A 24,358-nucleotide genomic window follows, 5' to 3' on the forward strand; every position below is an offset into this window, starting at 1 on the left:
GCGGAATATTTCGTTTTAAATAATTATGTAATGGTAATTATGATATCTATAAAAGATATCAATAATAATAAAGGCTCTTAAAACAAATGAGACGGTAAAACTTTCTGCAAACTACAATCACAATTAAGAATTATAAAGGTAATTTCTAACATAAATCAAACGATTTTCGCCAACTCCGGTTTTCGGGAAAAGGAAGACTCGTACAGGTTGGGGGAAATGTTTCCCCTCTTCCTAACTGACTAATATCCAATCAGAGAAGTCTAAGCAAAAGTTGCGTCAAGCATCTTCGGGTACCTCCCTCTTCCCTTTAAAAGGAACATCCCTGGCTCCAAACTTCACATTTCTATCTTCTCATGATTTATATCCTCCGAAGAAAAGATATTCCAAAGATATCAGGATGAAGCTTATTCTATCGATAACACTAACCCTTTTCGGGATCCTTATGATTTTGCACTTTGTGATTTCGAAAAAGAACGCTAAATATCGCCCACCAGGTAAGTTTGAATTTATAAATTTTCATCTTTTTTGAGTGAAATTTATAATATATTATGGTATATATTATGAAATATATTATATATTTAATTTTTTTTGAAGTATTTAATCGAGATAAAGTGTTATATGTTGTATAATATTATGCTATATAATTAGGCATTGAAGGTACATAAATGCTTACGTAAAATTAATGTAAAAGTTTGCATAATTTCCTTTTTTTGCATGAATGTTCTGAACAATTTTCAGTAAAAAAATACTTGAACCACTTAAATTTAAAACAGGAAATTTTGAAAAGCTGTCCTTCTATAATTTTGAACAATAGGAAAAACATTTTAAACGTTATTTTCATAATTTATCAATATTAGATTAAAAATACGACAATATGTGTCCCCAATATTCATAATATGTTCAATAATGCAATAATTTATTAATCAATAACGATAAAAAGTGAAAAAAAAGGGGTTGATTACTGATTAAAAGTGTAACATGCAGCTTCTTGTTTTAACCATAAATTGAACCCCTTTTTCTAATATAAACGAGCATAAAAATATGGAAAATTCGGCTTATCAAGGCTACGCAATCAATCCTTTACTTGTCTGTCTTACAATAAGTAACAATGAGAAGGAAGAAAAGTGGTTTGATAATTCTGTGTTCAATATTTTTATGTTATGTTTATAGTTTTTGTTCTTCATGTTAAATACCAGCATTTTCGTGTTATGTTTTTTTTATAACCTAGAATAATTTGCTTAGAAAAATAATATTACTTGTGTTAAAATTAAGTGACTATTTAATGCATTTACTTACCAATTTGGTTTAAAAATATAACGTGATTTCGAAACCAAATATAGATTTTAAAGTATAAATATTGATGATATAAATGACTTGTTTATGGAAGAGAAATACTAAAAATAAAATTGTTGAGTTGCCACCTTCTCACAGGTTTCAAAAATAGAACATTGGTTTTTAATCGGTTAGTATTTTGTGTTGAGTATGACTACGAGAAAAATGTTTTTATTTTACAAAAATGTATATTTTGAAAAACGCATTTCAAATATCACATAAGTCAGTCTGCATTGTATTCGAAGAGAAGCACAATTTCAATCCTTGCACTTCCAAAATTATTCAGACATATTGAAGACCAAAAGTTTCAAAATTCACAATGTGATTCAAAATTTTCCCAAGCTATACCCAGAAGTTAAACATTTGGTATATGACAGAAGTTCTAAAAATATTTGTTTTTATGAGGAATAAATTATTTAAATATAACTTCGAAACAGAGGGCAATATTTACGCAATATACATATTTAACCTTTTGCTTATGGTTGGTACTATAAATGGACCGGAATGACCACCATGCTATGCTCCGAAATCAAAGGGTTTGCGTAAATATATGCTTATCAGTTGACAAAGATGCCATTCACTCAAAAATATATATATTTTTTCAATCAGGAAACAAACGTTTCTTCAAATTACAGTTTATACAAATTTCGCTTAATAGTAAATGATACAATTATAAAAATACTTTTAAAATATCTTAGTTTTGATATATAGTCAAACCCCGCTATAGTGAACCTTCAAGGGACCGAAATTTCGGTTCACTATAACCGGGAGTTCACTATATCCGTTACGCAAGTAATTTAACTAATGGTTCCCTAACTCCTCCCTTTTATTACACATTATTAAAATAAATGACTGAAAAATAATATGTAGTAGTAAAAAACGTGTTATTTTTCATTACTCTTCGTCTTGCGTGCATAAAAAAATTAGTAGTTTTTAGCTGATGAGCAATTAGCAACATCTGATAAGGAAACACTTCCCGACTCTCAGATAATTTTTCCTGAATTTCCGCTATTCCGCTTTTTAAACCTGTCTAACCTGCCATTCGAGCACATATAAGTAGTCTCATAAAATCGCGTAGCAAATTCATCGACATTTGTCCAGATACTGGAAGATTGGGGCTTCATCGAATGGTGATCCCCGTCAGTAATGCTTCTTCAACATCCTTGTGATCTGCTTTTCTCAACGTTTTTCTGTCATCTAATTTTCTTCATGAGCAGAAATTATTAATTACTTATTTTTCCATATTTTACAAACTGCAGATCTGGATAGTTAATATTCCCTGCAAATATCAACTTGATTGCATCCATATTCAATTTTTTTGATTATGCCTATTTTATCATCAATGGAGAAAGTTTTGCGTTTACTGGTCGCCATTGTTAAATTTGAAACACTTGTTTACGGACTTTTTTTAACTGAACTGAGAGCAAAAAGGAGTTGAAATGAGGGCCTTATCAACACATATAAGTGTCCAACCTTTTTAACAATAATGAATAATTACTCATTCCCTCTGACAGAATATTGATCCCACTGACACCTTACAGGTGCATCATCTGCCTGGGTTGGAAATATCTGCTTGGTTTGCTTAGGGATTGGAAAGTGAGATAAAAGAAGCAAACACGAAAAAATCCTTATCGCCACATTCCCCGCTATAGAGGGTTTAAAACATTGGTATATGTATTTATTTTGAATTTCAGAAATTTCAAAATTATTACAAAAAAAATGAAGAAAATAATCAGTCGAAGACTGAAAAAAGTTCATTATATTCAACTTCCTCACCTTTTTGGTTCACTATATCCACAAAAAATAACATTATATGTGTATAGCAAGGCACGGAACCGAACATTTCGTTCACTATATCCGGGAGTTCACTATAAACCGTGTTCAATATAACGGGATTTGACTGTATAAAATTTTTCTGTGAAATTGCATGAATCGCAGTTTTAGTAGGATTACATTGCATACTAAATTTTTGATTCAATGTATGTATTAATGTGTTTCTTTGATAAAATCTCTTGCTATAATAGATTTCTCAAAAATTCCTTCCTACTACGAGAGCAAAGACAGCGAAAATTTGTATTTATTATACTCTTTTAAACAGGAGTCGGAATCGATGAAAATCTTACATTTGCTCGATTCCAGTTAACAAGAAAAGAAATCCCTTGAACTAATATTCATTATTATATGAACAAAAATATTATTCAAATGAATCAATTTTAACTTATCACAAACTAATGTTGTCACATTTGAGCACTTTCGAGCATATGATTGATACAATAAAAAAAAAGATGCGGCAACCAGAATAAAAATATTACTATAACCCTTTAACATGACACGCTTTTACTTGTAAAAAGTATAATTGTACTTGCGATTAAATAACTTCAGCAAAAAATTATGCTGCATTTATTTTAAATTATGTTTAAACAAACTAAGTGGAAATTCCTTGTCTTAACTACCATCTTAATTAAAAATAAAAATAAAACACAGCTGCTTCAATGCAAATATAAATACTATTGATTCTAAATTTAATAATTAATTGTAATGGGCATATTTAATCCTTCGTTTCCAACATAAAATGCTATTATCGAAATATAACTTTCATATCGTGTTTTTACGTTTTCAGCTTTTTATACTTAGTAAATGATATTTAATTTTTCTTTTTAAATTTATCGAGCAGAATTTAGTCTTAAGGATTTAAAGTAATTAATCTATAGTGTAATGCTACATGAAATAACAACTTCTTAAGAAAGGAAATCAATTATTGGAAATAAGATGTTCTCGAGATCGAAAATTTGAATTTTTTTTCCATACAAAATGTGTTAATTTCACTGGTAAATATATTTCAATATTTTTAATATTGCATTTAGGAAAATGGAAACTCAAAAGTTTATATTTCTTCTGCTCAAAACAAATTTACACTTTCTTGCAATTTTTTTAAAAAAATTATTATTCTATTTTTATTAATTTAATCATTATTCATGTTTTTATTTTCTATTAATATTAAACAAATATTGCGAATGCTGTTACATATTAATTATGCATCTTCATTGAACTAGATAAAATTTAAAATTTTTCATTGCAATTTTACTCAAATTGAAAGTTTGTGTAAGAAATGATCAATTTAAAAAAAAAAATCAGAAACATCCCATTTATTTTATTGTTATTTATTCATTTTATAATTCATTCATTCGTCCATAGTGTTTCTGAGCACGATTGTCAAATTTGAATTTGCTACAGCGTAATAGCTATTTAATTTCATTCAGATTTCTTTTCACTAACAGCAGATTACTTATATATTTTTTTAAATTATAAAATGCGATGTTTCTTTTTAAGTTGTCTGAACATTTATTCGTAATTTAGTAAAGAGATATGATTAAAACATTATATTCAACGAATGTCGAGATTTACAAAAGAATATTTCTGATAGAATGTAATTACACATCAGCTATTTAAAATTTTATTTTATAGTTGGTTTTTTCAATAATTGATACGATTTCAAAAGTTGATACAATTTCAATAACATACACACGTATGCATAGATTTAGAATGATGTATTTACCGATATCTTCAATATATACTTTTTAATCATTAAGCAAATGAATCTTAAATGAAGATATAAGTTTTATAAAAGGCAACGTTATATTTTCTTGAATAAAATTGTAATTTCAACCATGATTATCTGAAATCGTGTTTTAATATTTCTTCTCACTAAAAAGAGAATACAGTTGCCTAACATGTAGCCTAGCCAATATTTTTAAACATCTTAAAATTGCTCAACATCTTATACATCGTCTTTAACGTTGTCTTAATCTCAAAATAAATTTTTTGATTATCTGGCCACGCGTGTTCAGCGGAAAATTTTTTTACTTAATTATATTTTTGCAATTTTCAAAAACTTATTCCTTACGCTACCACATAGATTATTTTTTTAATAATATTCTAATCAATTTTTTAGCACTTTAATTTAGGTTTTTCTTTAAAGTAAACGTTCGTTTTTAAATTACTATCAAATTCTTAGTAAAAGAAGGCTTAGAATAAGCTTAGAAAGCTTAGCTTTGTCCGCTAACTGAGAATTAAATCTTGTTAAGAAATTAGAAACATTTTATTGGTTTAAAACTACTCGATGCAAAACAGCTGACTATTTACTAAGCATACTATTTTTTGAAAAATGAAGATAAATTATTTATTTTCTTTTTTATTGATTTTTATTTAAGTACTGAAAAGTAAATGCATATATGTACGATGCAAAAAAAAAAAAAAATGCAACAGTTGCTTTGTTTTTTTAAGTAGAAGAAAAAAATTATGGAGCTGCAATTTTATTTTGACGTTCAAACTCGATCGCTACGTTTAAGAATGTTGCCTTTTTGAAGAAGATAGTATTGTTGAAGAAATTTGCTTAAAAAGTTGTTAAAATTAATTTCCAATTTTAGCACATTTCACAAAATATTGTTAAATCTGAAAAATGCTCTATATATCTTATTTTGTTAAACAGTCAATACTAAAAATAGAAAATGCAACAAGATTCCCAAAACCGTGCTACTTTTAGAATCATCATCTCAAAAAATTGTTCTTTTCAAAACTTAAGGTTTTTTTTAAATCCTAAAATAAGGTATATTAAGACATTTTTGGATTGTAAACTATTGTACTTAGCATGTTTATCAAATAATTTTAATGTACATTGTTTTTCAAAAATTATGAATGGAAATTATTCTTACATTCTGCCGTTAAGAGACAACAATGTTAATGTTTTATTGATGCTCAATTGAAACCTTCATTAACCTCAGAATTGAAATCGGTTTGGATGAAACATTTTATTGCTTGAACCAGTTAGATACAATTAAACTTATTAGAAACTAAACTTCCTTTATTTTGTCCAGAGCGGCAGGAAGGAATAGCAGTGAAAAGCCCCGTTTACCATCATACTATTCATGCATTATTCATATAACTTGAGGTCGTCGGGCTATCGACGCGGGGGTGCCATCCCCTCTGCAGAGGATCAAAATTGTGATGGCATGTCTTCAGATCATCCTCAAGGATGTTTCCCAGACCGTCGCCAATAGCCCATTGTGCAGCTCTAGTGCGACGTAAATGAACTACTACACTACTACTACTACTACTCATATAACTTGAGCTATTTTAAGCAAAAAAAAAAAATAAATAAATAAAAAAAGAAAATAAGGGGTGTAAAATGTAAACTATCGAAATATGCCATGAGTATACCCTAAAACAAATTTAGAATAAATTTTGGATCGACGAATAAAAAATATATTTTCAAAAAATTTCGAATAGGGTTGAGACGTTAGTTAGTTCGATATGATTTAACTCTCGCAGATGATTTAACTCAAAGAACTCACGTTCATTTGCTCTAAGATGCCGGAAGTGTTGACCCTTAACGTTACCCGGTTGTCACCTGTGAACCTTAGTTACGGAGGCGAGCAACATACCCACGCCGCACTGCCACAGATACCCGTCCATAGGGTGGCCACATTCACACATCACAGGACAAGAGAGGATTCGAACCCTCAACCATTGGCTTGCAGTCAGTCACGTTATCCCCTCGACCACCTGGATGGCATATTTTAAATATTAAATTTATTAAAGAAATTTTTCACCACATTTTCTAGAAAAAAATATTATCAAAAGGAATAAAATTTACCAGTTGAGCAATTTTTTTTTCACAATTCACTTTGAAGTTCAAATGAATAAACATTATGAACTCTAATTATAAATCTTCTTTTTTAATAGCAATCTTACTCGTATTTAAATTATGTCAAAACACTTCAAATGCTATAAAAAATTAACCATTAACAGTTTATTTTTCATTAAATCAATTAGTTGAATTCATCAGTTCCATTTTTTATATCGATTGAAAATAAATTTTTTCACACAAAATTCAAACTGAACAAATTGGAATTTGTTACTTTGAATAAAATTTCGCAGGTTTTTAGTAAACAGCTTTTTAAACAAAATAGCTTACAAGATAATGTAAACAGTTATACAATATTTATATACAGAAGAGTTAAAAAATTCAAACAGTAAAAATAACAATCTAAAAATGCCCACCGTGACTGCACCATAATCATCTAGAATAATTGATGACACCCACTCAACATGCAGGAAGAATTTTAATACTTAGACCAATCTGCACAATCCATATATAAAAAGAATATATATCTTTATTTTCGCAGAAATGTACTGAATTGTATCGATTCTAGTTCCCCTCTTGTATTTTGAATGTATCTTGAAATTTCAAACAGTACCAATAACTTATATAAGGACAGAACCATCAGCAAATAAATAAATTTGAGAAAAAATAATTTTTTAACCACCAGTAGATTATATTCATGCACTGCTGATTGTCAGTTGTCTTAATCGTAAAAGTATTCTTGTTTTTTGCACACTGTAGCGGTAAATTTTTCTGTGGCTGTAACGCTAAAAATGTAAAAAAATTATGTATAGATTTTTTTAAAGACAACATGTAGAAATGTAAAACGAACTTTGTTTTAAACTGTATAAGGTTTAATGTTTTCTTCAATATAACTGTTTAAATTAAAGTTTTTATTAAGTTCACTTAAACATTGAGTTAAATTAGAAGTTTAAAAATTTTTTATCTGCATATAAGTATGCAGAGATTAGAAAAAAGAATTTTAATTTTGAAAAACTAACTTCTTGTCTAAAATATAGTTACAGAGAAATTCTATTATGACATTATCAGAAATCGAAGCCTATTATAAAAATTATTAAAAACATGTAACCATTTTATGTACATTTTTCGTTTTGAAAACAATATGCAGAGTAGTATTTGACAAATTTTTGTTTTAAACTGTATACTGTAACTGAGTTAAATTAGAAGCTTACCAATTTTTTATCTGCATAGAAGTATGCAGGGATAAAAAAGTTTTGATAATTTATAAATACTTATTTTGTGTCTATGTTATTATAATAAACGTTATCGTACAAAAATTTAAAAAACGGCATTCAATTTACTAAGTATCAGACCTAAAGTTATAAGCTAGATCTACTTGCACTGACCACAGTGCTGACATAAAATATCCTCAGAGGTAGACGAATCATGGGTTAGAGACCCCTTGCCGTCAGACTAACCGTGGGAGGTTTTCATTGGTTTTCTTTTCCATGTAACGCAAACGCGGATTAGTTCCACCAAAAAGACCTCCGCGAAGGCAAATTTCTCACAATACTTGATCCAGGAGTTCCTTTGTCTTCTAGGTTGGGTTCAAAATTACAATGCTTCGAAGTTGAACATTAGCGGTCGTGAACCTTAAAAATTGGGTCGGCTGTTCAACGACGGTTATATATATATAAAAAAAAGTTTGCATCACTGAAACATTAACAAAATGCTAGTTTCTGACATTTTGTTCACAACGAATATTAATAAACCGGTTATTTAAATTTTTCAGTCTCGATAGCAAAAAGGTTTTGGTTACGTGGATATTTACATCATTAATTAAAACAAAAAACTTGTTAAAATATCATTTACAATTTAATGTAATAAAAGCAACGTTAATTACCGGTTCACTTAATATATAAGCAAAAAATGTACATAATTAATTACTGAAACTTTAAAATTAAATATTAATATAAATTTAATGCTAAAAAATAAAGTAAGAGCTTGACCCACAGAACTTTAAAATTTTTATTGGATATTAGAAAAAAATAAAAACAGTGATATAATTTTTAGTTAGTTAATATTAAAGAAACTTTAAAATTATTATTAATATTTAAAAAAAAAAAGCTGCAAGAAAGCGAAAATAAACGAACTAAAATATAAATGTAACTATTAAATTTAGGAAAGGAAAAACTAAAAAAGGCAATACTTTAAACTATTTTTTCTTCATATATTTAAAAGTATCATATATTTAAGATTACTATTTATCGAGAAGAGAGGTAACAAGTAATGTTATAAGTCTAAATTTTGTTCAACTTAGACATAACTTTAAGTTTAATATTGAGAAATTTACATAAAAGGAGAACTGAAGTATTAAAAATATAGAAACATATAAAAATTTGAAAATCCACATTAAATGAATGAAATGGCAATATACGGAAAAGAGCTTGGACATCTTTAAAACAACACCCTCAGTAGACTGCTACGAAGTAGATTTAAATTAACCTCAAAACAACTTGAAGTGTAGAAAAAAAATAACATGGACACCTTAAACAACCTTCCTCGGCAATCTCAAAACAACTTGAAGTGTAAAAAAACACCTGAACACCTTTCTCAGCAGGTTGCTACGAAGTTGATTTATTTCAACCTCAAAACACCTTAAATGTGAATAGTGCGTGTCGGTATACCTCTTTTAACACAGGAGACAATATTAGATGATATCTATTAAAATGTGCTATAGACAAAAGTTTAAAAAAAATTTAGAATTATAAAAAAAAAATTGTGATAAGAGATTGTGATTGCGATTATTATACATTCATTAATATTAATACATTTTTATTGATAAAGTTCATTAAAATATATCATGTTGGGAAAAATATAATAATGTAGATGACTAAACTTTTCAGACAAATTAAAAAATTCATTCCATGCACTGAGAAAAAAAAAATTCTCGCAAAATTACCGTACTGTAGAGTAATGCCACTTTATGTAAAACAGACCCCATAATTCTGGTAATAAAATTAAAATATACGGTATTTAAACCATTCATTTGGTAATTTTTCCGTTCACATGGTAACGGTTTTCAAAATCATAGTTGTAATTAAAACACATTTAGTTATAAAATGGAAAACTGAAAAGTTAATTTAACCGAATAAATGATTTTTATGCATGCTCTAAGTAGAGTTGAGTACTGAATCGATGATCCGAATCAGTGATTCGAATCACTTAATTGATTCGGTGATTCGTATAACCAACTTGCAAACGATTCCAATCAATTGATTCGAATCAGTTATTCGAACCAATTGTGATTTGAAACATGATTTGATTAAGTTGATTTTTTAGGTTTTTAAAGACTGGGTTTGGGATAATGTGAGCATTATAAACTCACAAATTTTCAAAAAATTAATGTGAGAAGAATCACACGGGAAGGTATCTTAATGTAGTGATTTTGCAACTGAAAACATACAAAGAATGCAAATAAAAGGAAATAAATATTTTAACAACATTGAGTATCAAAGAAACATAGCTACTTAAGAAAATCGGTTCATATAACAAAAATAAAAATAAATAAAGCTATATAAACGATCATGGTAAATATTTTAAAAGACGTTTCTGCAAATCTTCCCCTGAAAAATCCAGGACTATAAGATGGAAATTCGCTAAACATTTACTTTCCTTCGAATTTAAAGAACATATATTTATGAACTAACAATATTTTATCATAGTATTGTATTTTGTTAAAAAATGTCTTCTTTCTTTATACGGTATAAAAAAAATCAGATGGTACTACGCTTTTGGACGTGTTTAGATATGAAGTGCAACAACTATAACAATACACTTCATGCAAAGAAATAAAACATGTTTTTCGAAAAATAAACATCTGAATATCTAGGCGCAAAATATTTTTTTACATCTTTAGATGTAACATTATTTCTGATTAAGAACAAATTATGTTCATGCTTTAGCTTTTGAAATGAATTTTTTAAATGTATTTTTTAAAAAACGTGCTTTTTTGAAGAATGATTATTTTTTACCTGGTAAATAAATTAATGATGAAAGTATATAAGAGTCATTATTAATAATAATAGCCTTAGTGCAGTGGATCTCAAAAGATTTCCCCGCAGGGTTCTAAGAGTTCGGATTTTTTTTCGAATAATTATAGTAGTATCCAATTGATAATCCACAATTTATTTATATTTCGTTTGTTTACATGAACTTATTCATTTAAAATGCTATTGGAAAAAAAAGAAGCCTAGCAAAATTTAAAAAAGGAGAACAAAAAAAACATTTATAATTTTTTCAATAACACTATATTGAAGAAATTATGGAAATTATATAAATTTATAAAAAGTTTATTAAGTATTTCTCATCGAGCTTTTCAGTTCAAAATAAAATAACTAAATTCAAGAAGTTTCTCAGATAACTGTTCCCTACGTTTATAAAGCTCTTTTTTGAAAACTATGATTCACTTTCAACCTATGCATACACGAAGAACAAATTTATAATATTAAATATTTCATTTTTCACATTAGATGTTTTCAATGTAATTACCTAGTAGTTCTTTTTTCTTTTTGTTAGTATATTCGACTGCTTATGAGTTTTGTTTATAATGCCGGGGTTTTGTCAGAAGAAACGCAATGCTATAGGGTTCCCTGCCAGATAAAATTGGGAACTACTTCCATCGGTTTTTACGAATAATAGATAACAGAGGAACTTGTTTGAAATTTAGTATGGGTTTTTAACTTTAGACAACTAAACATAATTTAAATGGTTTCTCGATAGTATTGTAAATGAGGGATATTCTCGTGAAACATTAATTAATCGCAAATTCTGAAATTATTTGTATTTTAATAAAAATTAAAAAATATTTCCCTCTTTTACGTTAATTTGTTTAACACAAAATAAAACTACACATAAAAAAATTGAAGTCGGTAAAAAAAAACTTAACTTGGGTTGAAGGTTTCTTAGGTATGGCATTACCAATTTGTGTTCAAACTAAATTGGGTCTTAATCCATGCCTGTTTTGAATATAGCTGTGTACCCATTTTGGAAGAAAATAACCTAAATTGGGTAAAAAAAAATCCAATTTGGGTTGAAAGATTGTTAGGTATGAGGTTACCCAATTTGGGTTCATACTAAATCGGATCAAAGTCCATGCCTGTTTTAGTTATCATTATGTACTCATTTTGGATGCTACTGGGAGTCCATTTTTGGCAGTGTTTAATATCCAATTTGGATATCGTAACACCCAATCTTAGAATTTAATTTGGATAATATACATTTTAGCTATGCTAAAACTAGCTTTGCATAACATATTTTTCTTGACACATTAATTTGGGTACCTTCAAAAAGCTGTTTTAGGATGAATTTGGATCTTTCTTGGCCTATTTGTATTTATGAATTTATTATAACTATTGACTAACTGACAGTTTCATTTACTTATTGCTCTTATTAAAACATTACAATAAAATTGGTCCAAAAATTTTTCATGCTTAAAAATATTCCAAATCCTAACCGAAAATAAATTCAATAATTTTTTTCAGTAATATTTGGAGTTTTTTCTATCATATTTAGACTGCTGGGGATCTTGATTTGGAGAAAAATACCTTCATTTCTTACAAAATTGCTTGGGAATTTATCTTCCACTTTACATGGCAAAATTAATTGTGAACATTTTATTATCCTTGATAATTTTTATTTTTATTAAAAATAAAATTTTAAAAGCACAATACAGTTGAAAACATAAACTTTTTAGTAAGGAATTATCGGTTAATTTTATTAGAACCTGAAAGAAGGCCACACACAGCATTTTAAAATTAATTTATGCAGAAATGAGTAAGAAATAGAGAAAAAGGTAGAATTTTCATTAGTGAAGCACATTTAGGGATTTTCTTTAAATAAAAACGTTGTACAAGGACATACATAAAAGAAAAGGCATATAATGTCTCAATTAATTTTTATTGAAATTTGTATATGATTTCAGTTGTTTAAGCAATCCAACAGCTGCAATACAGTTTTGCAAATTCTTAGCAGAAAACTTTTTTTTCTGCAACACACTGATTAATAACAAGAGCGAAGAAAATTATGTATTGAAAAGCCGCCCTGATTAAAATTACAACTTCATTCTTTGTAAACATGGGGACACATAGTAGAAACTTGAATTCTCTTCATCGCTATTAATCTTGGTAGCAATTGTGGAATTGTCTTCTAAATGATAGTATTTTCCTATGAAAAGGAATAATATTAAACGTCTTATTACTGTTAATCAGCCTCATAGATTAAAGAAATGGAATATGTGAAATAAGTACAGTAGAAGATCTTTATATAACACAAGACTAAAAATTAATTTGTCCTTATATAAATCATTTCACACATCATTTAAACTAAACATGACGAAACAAGCTTTGAAAATATTAAGACCAATACAAAAATATGAGGTATGATTCACAGAAAAAAAAGAAGCACTAATTTACTATCTAATTGGTTATCAGTATCAAAACATTAATTGCTATTATCATACTAATTTCGCAGTAATAATCACAATTTAAATGTGATTAAATAATCTCAAATTTAGTCTCCTTGGGAAAGCTATTTTTTCCCAATAAAAGAGTTTCTGAAATCTATAATTTCATAAAACTACTAGGCTATATAAAATAGATATTTTTTTACGATTGCAAATAAACAATTAAAGAGTTAAAAAAAGGATGTTAAAGGAATTGTTAGCAACGAGTTTTCGGAGATTACCTTTAAAATTAGTAGCAAATATTTAACTTTTTCTTTTGTCTGATTGTAGCAAATATGGCAATTTTTACAGTACTTTTGTGGTTAGGAAATCTATAAAAGCAAAAGTCAACAAAGCAATGCAAATAAATCAAAACATTGTAGTTGTGCACTTTACATAGTTTAGATTTCAAAAGTTATGTTAACAACAGACTAATTTATGAATAATGGAAATCGCAGCTCACAAGTACATGGGGGGGGGGGAGGAGAATTGTAAAAGTTTTTAAATTGAACCCTATTTTAGCTAAAATATTTTACTGATCACGAAAATGGTATTCATTTTTGTTATGTATCGAAATAAAGTAAAATTTCAGAAGTTTACATGTAAAATATTGCATGTCATTATTCAGGCTAGAAATGAAATCTGTCTTCGATTTTTTTACTAATATTTAGTCAAAAGAGTAATTAAAAATGACAAAACATATCAGTAGCATGTTTGCTGAAAACATAGTTCTCTGCTTCAGCCAGATAAATAACCAAACATCGCACAAAGTTTGCCATCTATCATTCATTTGTTATCTCTATGAGCTGTGCAATTTCCCAGAGAAACTAAAAAAAAAGTCAGCAAGGATTAATAAAATCTAAGACAGCCTGAATTTATGCAGGAAATAATTTTCGGCTAGAGAAAATTACACTTCTTGTGTCGACTAGAGAAAGCTTTTTCTTCTGTCTATTGTGTTAGCCCTAGAGTGAAGTGAAATGAGCACCCGAAATATTGTTTAGAGCATTCGATTCCTTTTCTTTTCACTTTTTCAAAAGTTTCTGTTTCGGAGAAGTTTTTCAAAAAATTATTCTTTTGGTAAGTTTTTTTATTTTATTTTTCATCCCTTTTATCTTAAAAGATGCCTTTTTAATTTAGTAAAGGTGAAACTTTAAAATCACAAACACGTAAAATTATGCACAATGCGTTTGAATTTTTTGCTGATGAAGCTAAGGGAAAAATCGTTTCTCTCCAACAACCGTCACAACGAGCAAATTTTATAAAATTGTTTCAAGCAGTACATTCGGATTCGAATCCCAGTGATGGCTGGTCGATACGAGTTCCTCATCCGGCTTGCACCGACCACAGTGCTGACATAAAATATACTCAGTGTTAGACGGATCATGGGTTAGAGTCCTCTTGCCGCCAGGCTAACCGTGGGAAGTTCTCATGGTCTTCCTCTTCATATAACGCAAATGCGGGTTAGTTCCATCAAAAAGTCCTCCACGTAAGCAAATTTCTCCCAATACTTGATTCAGGAGTTCCCTTGTCTTCTGGATTAGGTTCAAAATTACAAGGTTATGGAGCTGAGCCCAAAATTGGATCGGCTGCTAAACGACGGTTATAAAATGAAACATAAGAAAGCAGTGCGATGTATGCCTTTTATTAATAAATAATTCATTTGTAAATTCTCTATGCATTGTAAATTGATTTTTAAGAAAGAAAAAAAAGTAAAAATAAATTTGCTAATAAAAATAGTTAGATTTATTTTTGCAATAAATGGTGAGAAAAACTATACTGGCTATATTAAAGTAAAAATAAGAAAATGTAATTAAAAAATTAGATAGCTGCAGATGGTTTGATAAGTGTTGATAAAAATTATCTTGATAGTTTTAGATTTTATCCTAGTTGAGGTATCTTATATTCCACTATAGAAAAAAAAATAAAAGGCGTTATAACTTATTACCAATTTATTCTATTTTATTTATTTATTTTACATATTATTAACGCTAAAAACAATAAATAAAATAAAAACATGAATCTTCTAGCCAAAAAAAAAAAAAAAAAAAATTCTTTGAAGGAAAGGAAAAAAAAAAAAGAAAATGTAGTTGTTAACATTTATATTGACTAAATAAGTTATTTAAACTGAATATTATCGATTAAAATACCTACACATACGAATGCACATCATCAACATGAACAAAGAGTTTAAAAAAAATATAATTAATCAATTAAACCGTTGAAAATTTCTCAGGTATAGATAACTTGAACTGTTTCTATCTTTAACAAACCTTTTATCACCTTTTAAAATTAAGTTTCATAAGTTTAAGCATTTCACTTTTACCTGAAAATTCAACTAATAAAAAAAATGCTTTAAAAAATGTGTAAGTTTACTAATTATACCATCTGAAAATCAATGAACATTCATTATAAAGAGAGTAACTAGTGAGAAACTAGCGTAAAATGAAAAAGTAACAAAAAAAAAAAAAAGAAAAGCTGCATTGCCCTTAATATCAAAATATTCTTTCCATATGTTTAATATTCTTTTTCTTTTTTCCTCCTTATTTCTTTTCTTTCTTTTTTTCTATTTAAAAAAATAGCAATCGATTATGTAAAGAGCATTATTTTAAGTAAAGAAAGAAATATCCATTTGAATATCAATTCAGTTCTTGAATCATATTAAATAAGTCTCCGACTGAATCAGTCCAATCTGGCAAATTTTCTATCATCAAAGCTTCTCGCCCTAACATACGCTATTCTTGTTTCCATAGCAGTAGACGGCCTTAGACTTTGTGGCGAGGGTAGTTCTTACTGTAGACAAACTATATATTACACAGTAACAGCGTATATAAATACGTATTGGAGTTTGGAAAGCTAATATAGGTGTTATTCTATTTTGGGTAACATACTAAAATCGGTTTTATTTCTTACTAAGTAAGCACATTTTTAATTTGAAGCCTCTTAGTTGATTGATCAGCAACATTTAATTCCGATTAACACCATTTAAAATTTCATTGGATATTCAGAAAGCAATATTTTTTGAAATATGCTCATTGCTGTAAAAATTAGCGAGCCTAGAAAGATTTGCCAGACTAAATCGAAATTTCACAAACTGAAGTACAACGTTGATGTAATTAAGTGATTACGAAAAATCAAAGCAAAATAATCATTTATTGCAAGAAAAATACAAATGAATGGGGGGTTTCAGTATCTTCTTCTTGTCCTGAGGCATCTCGTTTCATAGTTGCTTTAAAAACACCACTAATTCGACTGTCTAACTTGCCGTCCCAAGTAGTCCCAGATATGCTTATTCGGGGACAAATCTGGGGATCGAGCTGGCTCGGGAAGGGTGATTATATAGTGAAGGCTTTCCTGTGCCATCCTTGCTGTGTGTGGTAGAGCATTATTCGTTGGCCAAGCATTGCATGGCTTGCAGCTCCTGGGAACCCAGCCATGGATGTCACGAACGCATTGCTGGGTTGGCATGGCACTATGGATCATTTATTATCGGCAATCGTGAATCATCTTCGATGACACCCCATACCACCATACCAGCTGTAAAAGCGGTATACTGCTGTACAGTTTAGGCAGGATTGAGGTGCTCACCACGATGCTCCAAACTCGTTAACGATGGTCTTTACTGTCCAAATTAAATCCGGATTCATCACTGAGGATGACCTGGTTCTGTTCGCTTGCAGTCTAATTCCGTCTAGAGCAACACCACTCCAAACAGAGGCAACGGTGGTGGGTGTCATTCAGAGTTGTACAGCAGCACACCACTTTTACAGCTGGTGTAATGGATGATGTAAGGTGTCATCGCATATGACTCACGATCACTTTTAAAACTGATTCACGGCAACTGTGACAGCCATCGGAATGTACATGACATCCTTCAGCCAGATGTGCTGCTACTCATAGCAGGACTCACAGGACTCATTTTCCCACTAACTAATGCTCGGCCACACACAGCAAGTGTTCCATGAGTAGGCCTGTGTCATATTATCCCCCTTCTCTGGCCTGCCCCAGATTTATTACCGAACGAGCATATCTGGGACCACTTTTGATGGCAAGTTAGACAGCCTCCGAGTTTAGCATTCAAACCGAGTCTCATCCGAGGGAATTTAGTATTGTTTTTACAGGAAACGTGATGGAACGAAATACCGCAAGGCATCATAAGAGACTTGTATGCTCGACAGTATCGCATTCGCACTTGTGGTGGACCAAGACAGTACTACAACTTCCATTTATTCGTATTTTTCCAGCAATAAATAATATTTTTATTTTTTTAATCACTTGCTCATATCAACGTTGTACTTATGTTAGTAAAATTTTGTTTCATTCTAACAACTCTTTCCAGATGTGCTAATCTTTAGGGCAATAAAACGTACAACGGATTTTCATGTATTTTTTATTGCGTTTATTTCACAATTGAAGGGCCCGTGGAGATATAATTATAAACAAAATTTTCAATATTCTAGATGCAATTTTCGAGAGAGTGTGCTTGGTGAAAAACACAATTACTATGTAGGCAATATGGTGTGTATTTGAATACTGCTGTTAACCTGTGAAAATTTGAAAAACTTGTAAAGCATCTACCCGAAAACAACCCTAAGGAGCAGTTTGATGCAAAAATTTCCTCATCACTTCCAAATTTGTCGCTGTTAAGAGTATTCATCTTCTGACCAGCCTCTACGATTGCTTTACAACCAATTTTATTTGCTGTTGATTGTAAATTTTAAATTATTCATTGAAAATAAGACAGACTTCAAAAATTATTCATCATAAAATTTAAATTCATCAGTCATGAATTTGCTTATACTATCGGTCTTCTAAATCAGTTTGATAAAAATTTTAGATAAAATCAGAATTTAAACCAATACAGCTCTGTTATCATAACACGTTGTTCTTAATAAGATTCTAAGATTATAATATAATTATTGCGCAAATTCTTTTTTATTTTTGGTTATTTTAAAAATGTTTTTCGTTTAAGAGATTATTCAATTATAATGGACAAATTTATATTTCTTTAAAATACTTATTTTATAATAATTGATTTTGGTTGAGAGCAGTTTTTATAAATATTTATTGAAATGTAAATATTTATGAAGCTTTTTCTGAATCATACAATATTTTCAACAGTATAATAACTGCAAAAGGTGGCTCAAAATTATGTACCATAAAATGCGCGTTTATCTGGTCATAATATTTATAAGGGCATATCACGGGATAACTTAATAATATAAAATACGAATTTTAGATAAAAGTTTTTAAAATGAATAATTATCAAAATATAAATCTTAAATATAATAGAGAATAATATTAAAGTAAAGTAAACAAATAATTTATTACTAAATAATTTTTGTTTACTTTTATTCTGATGACAGGCAAATATTATTTGTTTATTAATAGTTTTGTCATAATTTTCTTTCACTGAGCTTTTAATGATCTTGAAAAAACTTTGTAAAATATTGAAAATAATATTCTGTTCATCACTTTTTTCAGAAATCATCTTCAGAAATCCCAAAATGTTTAGAAAAATTAACTTTTTCTTTTGACATTAGATTTTTTATAGACACTCAATCACTTTGAAGACTTCCTTTTAAGTTCAAATTTTTGTAATATCAGCGTGTAGAATTTATTATTATATTATTAATAAAATTGGTTTCATGTATAAAGTTTATGCATTAAAATATGCTGTATAAATGTTAATTTCAAATATATTCTCTACTATACACTAATGTGGGAAATTGTGCAGAAGTTAAAGACAGGAAAATATAATGTAAGTCTTATTGTTGAGGTATATTATCCACAACACAATGTCTTTGCGCATTGCTTTCCTTTACTTTTCCTAATGCACTCAATAGAAGTACGTTAAAGAATAGGATATATCCTTCCTCCTTTGCTGATTTTTTCAAACAGAACATAGCCAAAACAAGCAGGTTTATTCAGTGAAGATCAGAATTCTTATGTTTAAAGTCTTTTTTTAAAAAGGATTAATTAGAAACAATAGCAGTTCTCATTTTCAATTCTTGAAAGCTCATTTTTTTCTCTTTTGCATTTTTAACTATAGACAATTAATTTAGAATAAAATAAGTTTGTCAGTGCTTAGTTATAAACTTATCGATTAAAAATTGTGCAATTAATGACACAAGAAAATTATAAGGTTCAAATGATCCAAAACAAATCAATAGAAACAAATCATAATAAGATGATAAAAACAAATCAATAATTTTTTCATCACGGTGAGAAAAATTCGGGTGAGATGACCATACTTGTATGGTGATGACATTGATAATAAAACCAAAACATACGGTATTGAAACCATTCATTTGATAATTTTTTTCGTTCTTATAATAACGATTTGTTAAAAATTTTGGTTTTCAAAATAATAGTTTTTATTACCACACGTTTAGTAAAAATACAAAACTTAAAATTAATTTTAACCGAATAAATGGTTTTTATGCCATGCTCTAAGGAATTATGATAAAATTACCAAACAACAGCATGGTAATAAAATCATATTTCATTGCTAATTTTAACAAAAATACTCCGGTGAAAGCTTCCTTCACTTTTTGGTGTTCCTCTAGAAGCATGGTAAACTTTACCATATGTTGGTAGTTTTAACTATACCTTTTTTTTCACTGATAAAAATAAGATCACTACTAAAAACTAGATTTTTAGAGCCTCGTTTCAAAATGAGGTAAGCTAACAAACGTTGATTCGTTTCTGTTTTATTTTAAAATTATTATTTAATGAATCAATTTTGTAGAACTTCATAAAACGCAATGGATATGAATATAAATAAAACTTATTGCTATAACGAATTGAAACCACAAGTTTTTATTAATTTACGCTTACTTCCTTCTAATCTAATATTTATTTAAAACAATTTTGACAATGTAACATTTGCTGGAGTTAAGAATAAATGAGCTAAATTAGTTTTAGCGTCTTAGTTTATCTAATTAGAGAAAAGTTTCTAATTGTATCCTCCAAAATTAGTTTCTTGATGGACTAGATCAGTTTTCTGTTTTCACCAAATGCGAAGATCACAGACCTGTCAACCTCTCTGCCTGAGATTTAGCAACGTGTTTAAAGTGGTAGCAACATTTATTTAACATCTGATTTAAAATGACTCGAACCATTATTTATTTGAATAAATTATATTTTTAAGGTAAATAAAATACATTTTCAGAAATTAATTCTTGAATTATTAATTTCGTGTAGTCAGAATTTTCCTAAATTTTCAGAATTTCTTGCGTTTTAAATGCATTTTCTGAAAAATTTTGAAAAACTTTCTCTACCTTAACTCACATTTCAGGTAAAGTTGTTTATAGAATTCTTTTGTATGTAGATTTCAGGGCCGGTTTTAAGCTTGGTGGGGCCCTAAGCTACTGAAAATGATGGGGCCCTTATAAGTTTAATTCCATTTCTATACACCTAAAGTAAACTGTCACTATTTTTTATTGTTGAGCATTAACATTATATTATTAAAAAATTTGATAATATTGCTTTATTGTTAAATATATTAATTGTGATGAGACTATTATGTAGAACCTTTTTTTTATTGCACATATTTTTTGAGCGAGGGGAAAAAGTTACAAAAGAAACACATTTTGAGCACAGAGTAAAAATTTGGCGTGCTGGGCCACTATATATTTAACAGAGTTTTTTTTTTTAGATTCATTTTGAATATATTTTATTTGCAATTTTAAATGATTTTTTTCGCGAATTCTTTTCTTAACTGTTTTTTCTTTACGTTACAATATCTATAAGACTTAGAAACATGAAATTTTGAATGTGCTTAGAAAATATGCAAAGAGTTAGAAAGAAAACAAGAAAATACGATTTGATTATTAGTTTTATTTTTTTATAACCGCCGTTGAACAACCGACTCAATTTTGAGTTTACGCCCTAACAACCAGGCTATCCCGGACAAATTTATTAGTTTATTTTATAATAGTCATTGCACAGTCGACCCAATTTCGAGTTTACGACTACCAATATTCAACTCCGTAGCCTTGTCATTTTGAACCCTATCCAGAAGACAAGGGAACTGTTAGATTAGTATCCAGCATTCAACGTATCAATGGAACACACTAAAGCTTTATATCAATTAGCAATTAGTTTTAGATAATTACAATTGTAGAATAATTATCTTATTATAGAATGAAATGTTTTAAAAGACAAATATCTGTTAATGTTTAACTTTTAATCAACGAAAAAACAGAACCAGTATTGAAATCTAACGAATTTATTATTTTTAATTACTGATGAAATTTGTGACCGAAAAAAAAATTAAAGCTTGATAGATTTCAGAATTTTAGAAACACCTTCCAGTTATACTATTCAATCAAATAGATTTCGATGTCTTTCATCCCGGTCTCATTAGTGATTCAGCATATTTCGATATCATTTTCGTTTCGTTCTAACTTAATATTAATTTGTTTGCGACAGTTAATTTGTATACCTCTTTTACTACATTTTCGAGGAGTTTAGAAATATAATTTTGAGGATTTTAACTGAAATGAAATTTGCTTTTTTTGTATGCCTCTTTTATTAAGTCGTCATCACATCCACACGCAACTGTCTACTCTAAATAATGCTATATAGAATGAGATAGCAAAACAAACGTGTGCAGTTATTTAAATTCTTATTCAAAAGTATTAGTTAATTTTTTTTTGAACTGACAATTTCTGTCCTTTTTTAGATATTTTAAAGTGCTATTTAAAACTGCTGCATATCACATGAAAGCATTAAGTATATCGTTTGTACAATTTTAAAGTAAAATAAAAGGGAATTCTGATCCTTAGAAACAGATATTAAATAGTCTGATGATCGAATGATGGGGCAAAAAGAAAAAAAAAAACTTTTTTACCTTTTAAACTAAAAAATTGCTTACTTATAAATAATTTATTAATACTCAAATTGCTTGAAAGATGATATGTTCCCTACTAATGACAACGAAGTTTTTTGTTTTATTCAGTCATTTATTTATATTTATTATGTCCCTCAATGTAAAAAAGAAAAAAAAAAGCTTTTTGGGCTTCTGAGGGCCCCAGCTCCGAATAAAACTTTAAAAAAAGAGTGGGGAAAGTAGGATATGGGGACCCTTGTCATCTCGGGGCCCCAAGCTACAGCTTATTTAGCTTATACAAAAATCCGGCTTTGGTAGATTTTGAACTGATTGCTAAGGTCTAAGTGCAAATTTGTTATCAAGTTTAAAGTTAGAATATTTAGAATTTTACTGTCCTGCAGTGGACTAATCGTAAAGACACGGTTCCCAGTAGAACACTGAAGTTAAGCATCACCGGCTGTGGTCAGTAAGCACAGTGGGTGGTGACCACTTTGATCAGCCTGTGAAGGGACCGGGGGTGCGCGGTATCGGTTCTCGTTAAATTGTACTACCTTGAAGTGCTCGACTTCGCTCTCAGATCGTTGGATTTTTCCAAACGAGGGGAGCCATTCCCTCCACAGAGGATTAAAATTGCGATGGCATGTCTTTGGATCATCCTCAGGGATGTTTCTCAGACTGTCGCCAAATGCCCATTGAGAAGCTCTAGTGAGACATAAATACAGTGCCTACCTACCTAGACTTTTACTAAAAATTCATTATTGAACTAGATACTGAATTCTGTTTCATTGTCGTTTTGTAATTTTTTAAAAAGTTTTTGGTTCAAAACACCGGCAATCACAATATTGATCTAGAAAAAAATTATATTGTTACTGATGCATGACAGTTTTTTTTTCAGAGCTGTTTGTGCAACATGAAGCATTTGTAGTTTTTAAGCTCTAATTTTCCTTTATTTTCAAAAATATTTTGTAAATTTTTTAAACTTTACTTAAATTTATAATTTTAGAAGTCCTGAAACATTTAATCAAAATTTTAATTAAAAAAAAATGTGTTGAAAGCAGTTGGATTCTTTAAAAGGCGTTTATTGGCACTGCAACTATTGCTTTTCCCTAAATTCCTCCTAAAAACTTGAAATTTTTTTTGCTTTGTCTATAAAAATTTGAAATATTCTTTAAAATTGTTACGGTTACAGTTAAATTATGAAACTCATAATAAAAATTAAAAGAAAAACTATCATTTGACTTCAATGCAGTAAAAATTGGAAGAAATTAAAACAAAACATTAAATTGTACTTTTTTACGATTGATTTAATATAATTGTTCGATATTTTATAATATATATTATAATTCTTGTAAATCAATCCATAAATTATGTGACCAAATTTTAAATTGGAATTGTTTTAGTTTTTTAATATTGGTGGGGATAGCATTCAAATAGTAGTCAAAACTATTCACAAATGGCTCTATGTATTCTCTTAAATATTTAAAATTTTTTAAATAATTCATATTTCTAGTATTCATATAACTGGAAATTCTCCGGTTCATAATCAGTTTTTTGAAATTTATTTTGAATAAAAATGTCCATACTTTGTTTGCAGCATTTTCTCTATATCAGCAATCTTTATTAGCCCTCAGCAGCAATAATAAAAATTTCATAGTTCTCGTTTCGTTACTCTGTTCATTTCATGATTTCTTAAAAAATGCATAAAATAAAAACTAGAAATGTTTTTTGAATTAACTGAACACAAATTTGAGCAAAATATATACATTAAAAACTTTGATGTAGTTATTTTTAATGGAATTTGAGATATATCGCTTTGAAGTTGGTAGAAACATGAAAAAACGTGATCATTGTGAAATTAGTTTTCAAAGTTTTAGTATAATTTGAAATACAATGTGGGGAAAAACCAAAACCAACTCGAGTTATGATAGAAATATTAAGATCTTGAATAAAAATATCCATACTTTGTTTGCTCCATTTTCCCGTGTTAGTATTTAAAAAAATTATTAAAATTTCAAACATTTATTCCATTGTTATTTTTAAAAAAACATAGAATTAAAGCTATGTTGCA

General features: G+C 28.7%; 1 protein-coding gene across 1 annotated transcript in view; it reads left to right on the forward strand.

Moving 5' to 3' along the window:
- The first annotated feature begins 342 nt into the window (after positions 1-342).
- The window catches only part of LOC122268952 (uncharacterized), a 55,577-nt gene continuing 31,561 nt past the window's right edge, over positions 343-24,358 (forward strand). Inside the window, exon 1 of the mRNA XM_043040005.3 lies at positions 343-494. Coding sequence (XP_042895939.3) covers positions 398-494 — 97 coding nt within the window. The 5' untranslated portion in view covers positions 343-397. The remainder of the gene's footprint in view (positions 495-24,358) is intronic.

This window comes from Parasteatoda tepidariorum, chromosome 12, assembly GCF_982258835.1.
Source record: "Parasteatoda tepidariorum strain Cologne lab strain chromosome 12, Ptep-v5.0, whole genome shotgun sequence".
NCBI lineage: Eukaryota > Metazoa > Arthropoda > Arachnida > Araneae > Theridiidae > Parasteatoda > Parasteatoda tepidariorum.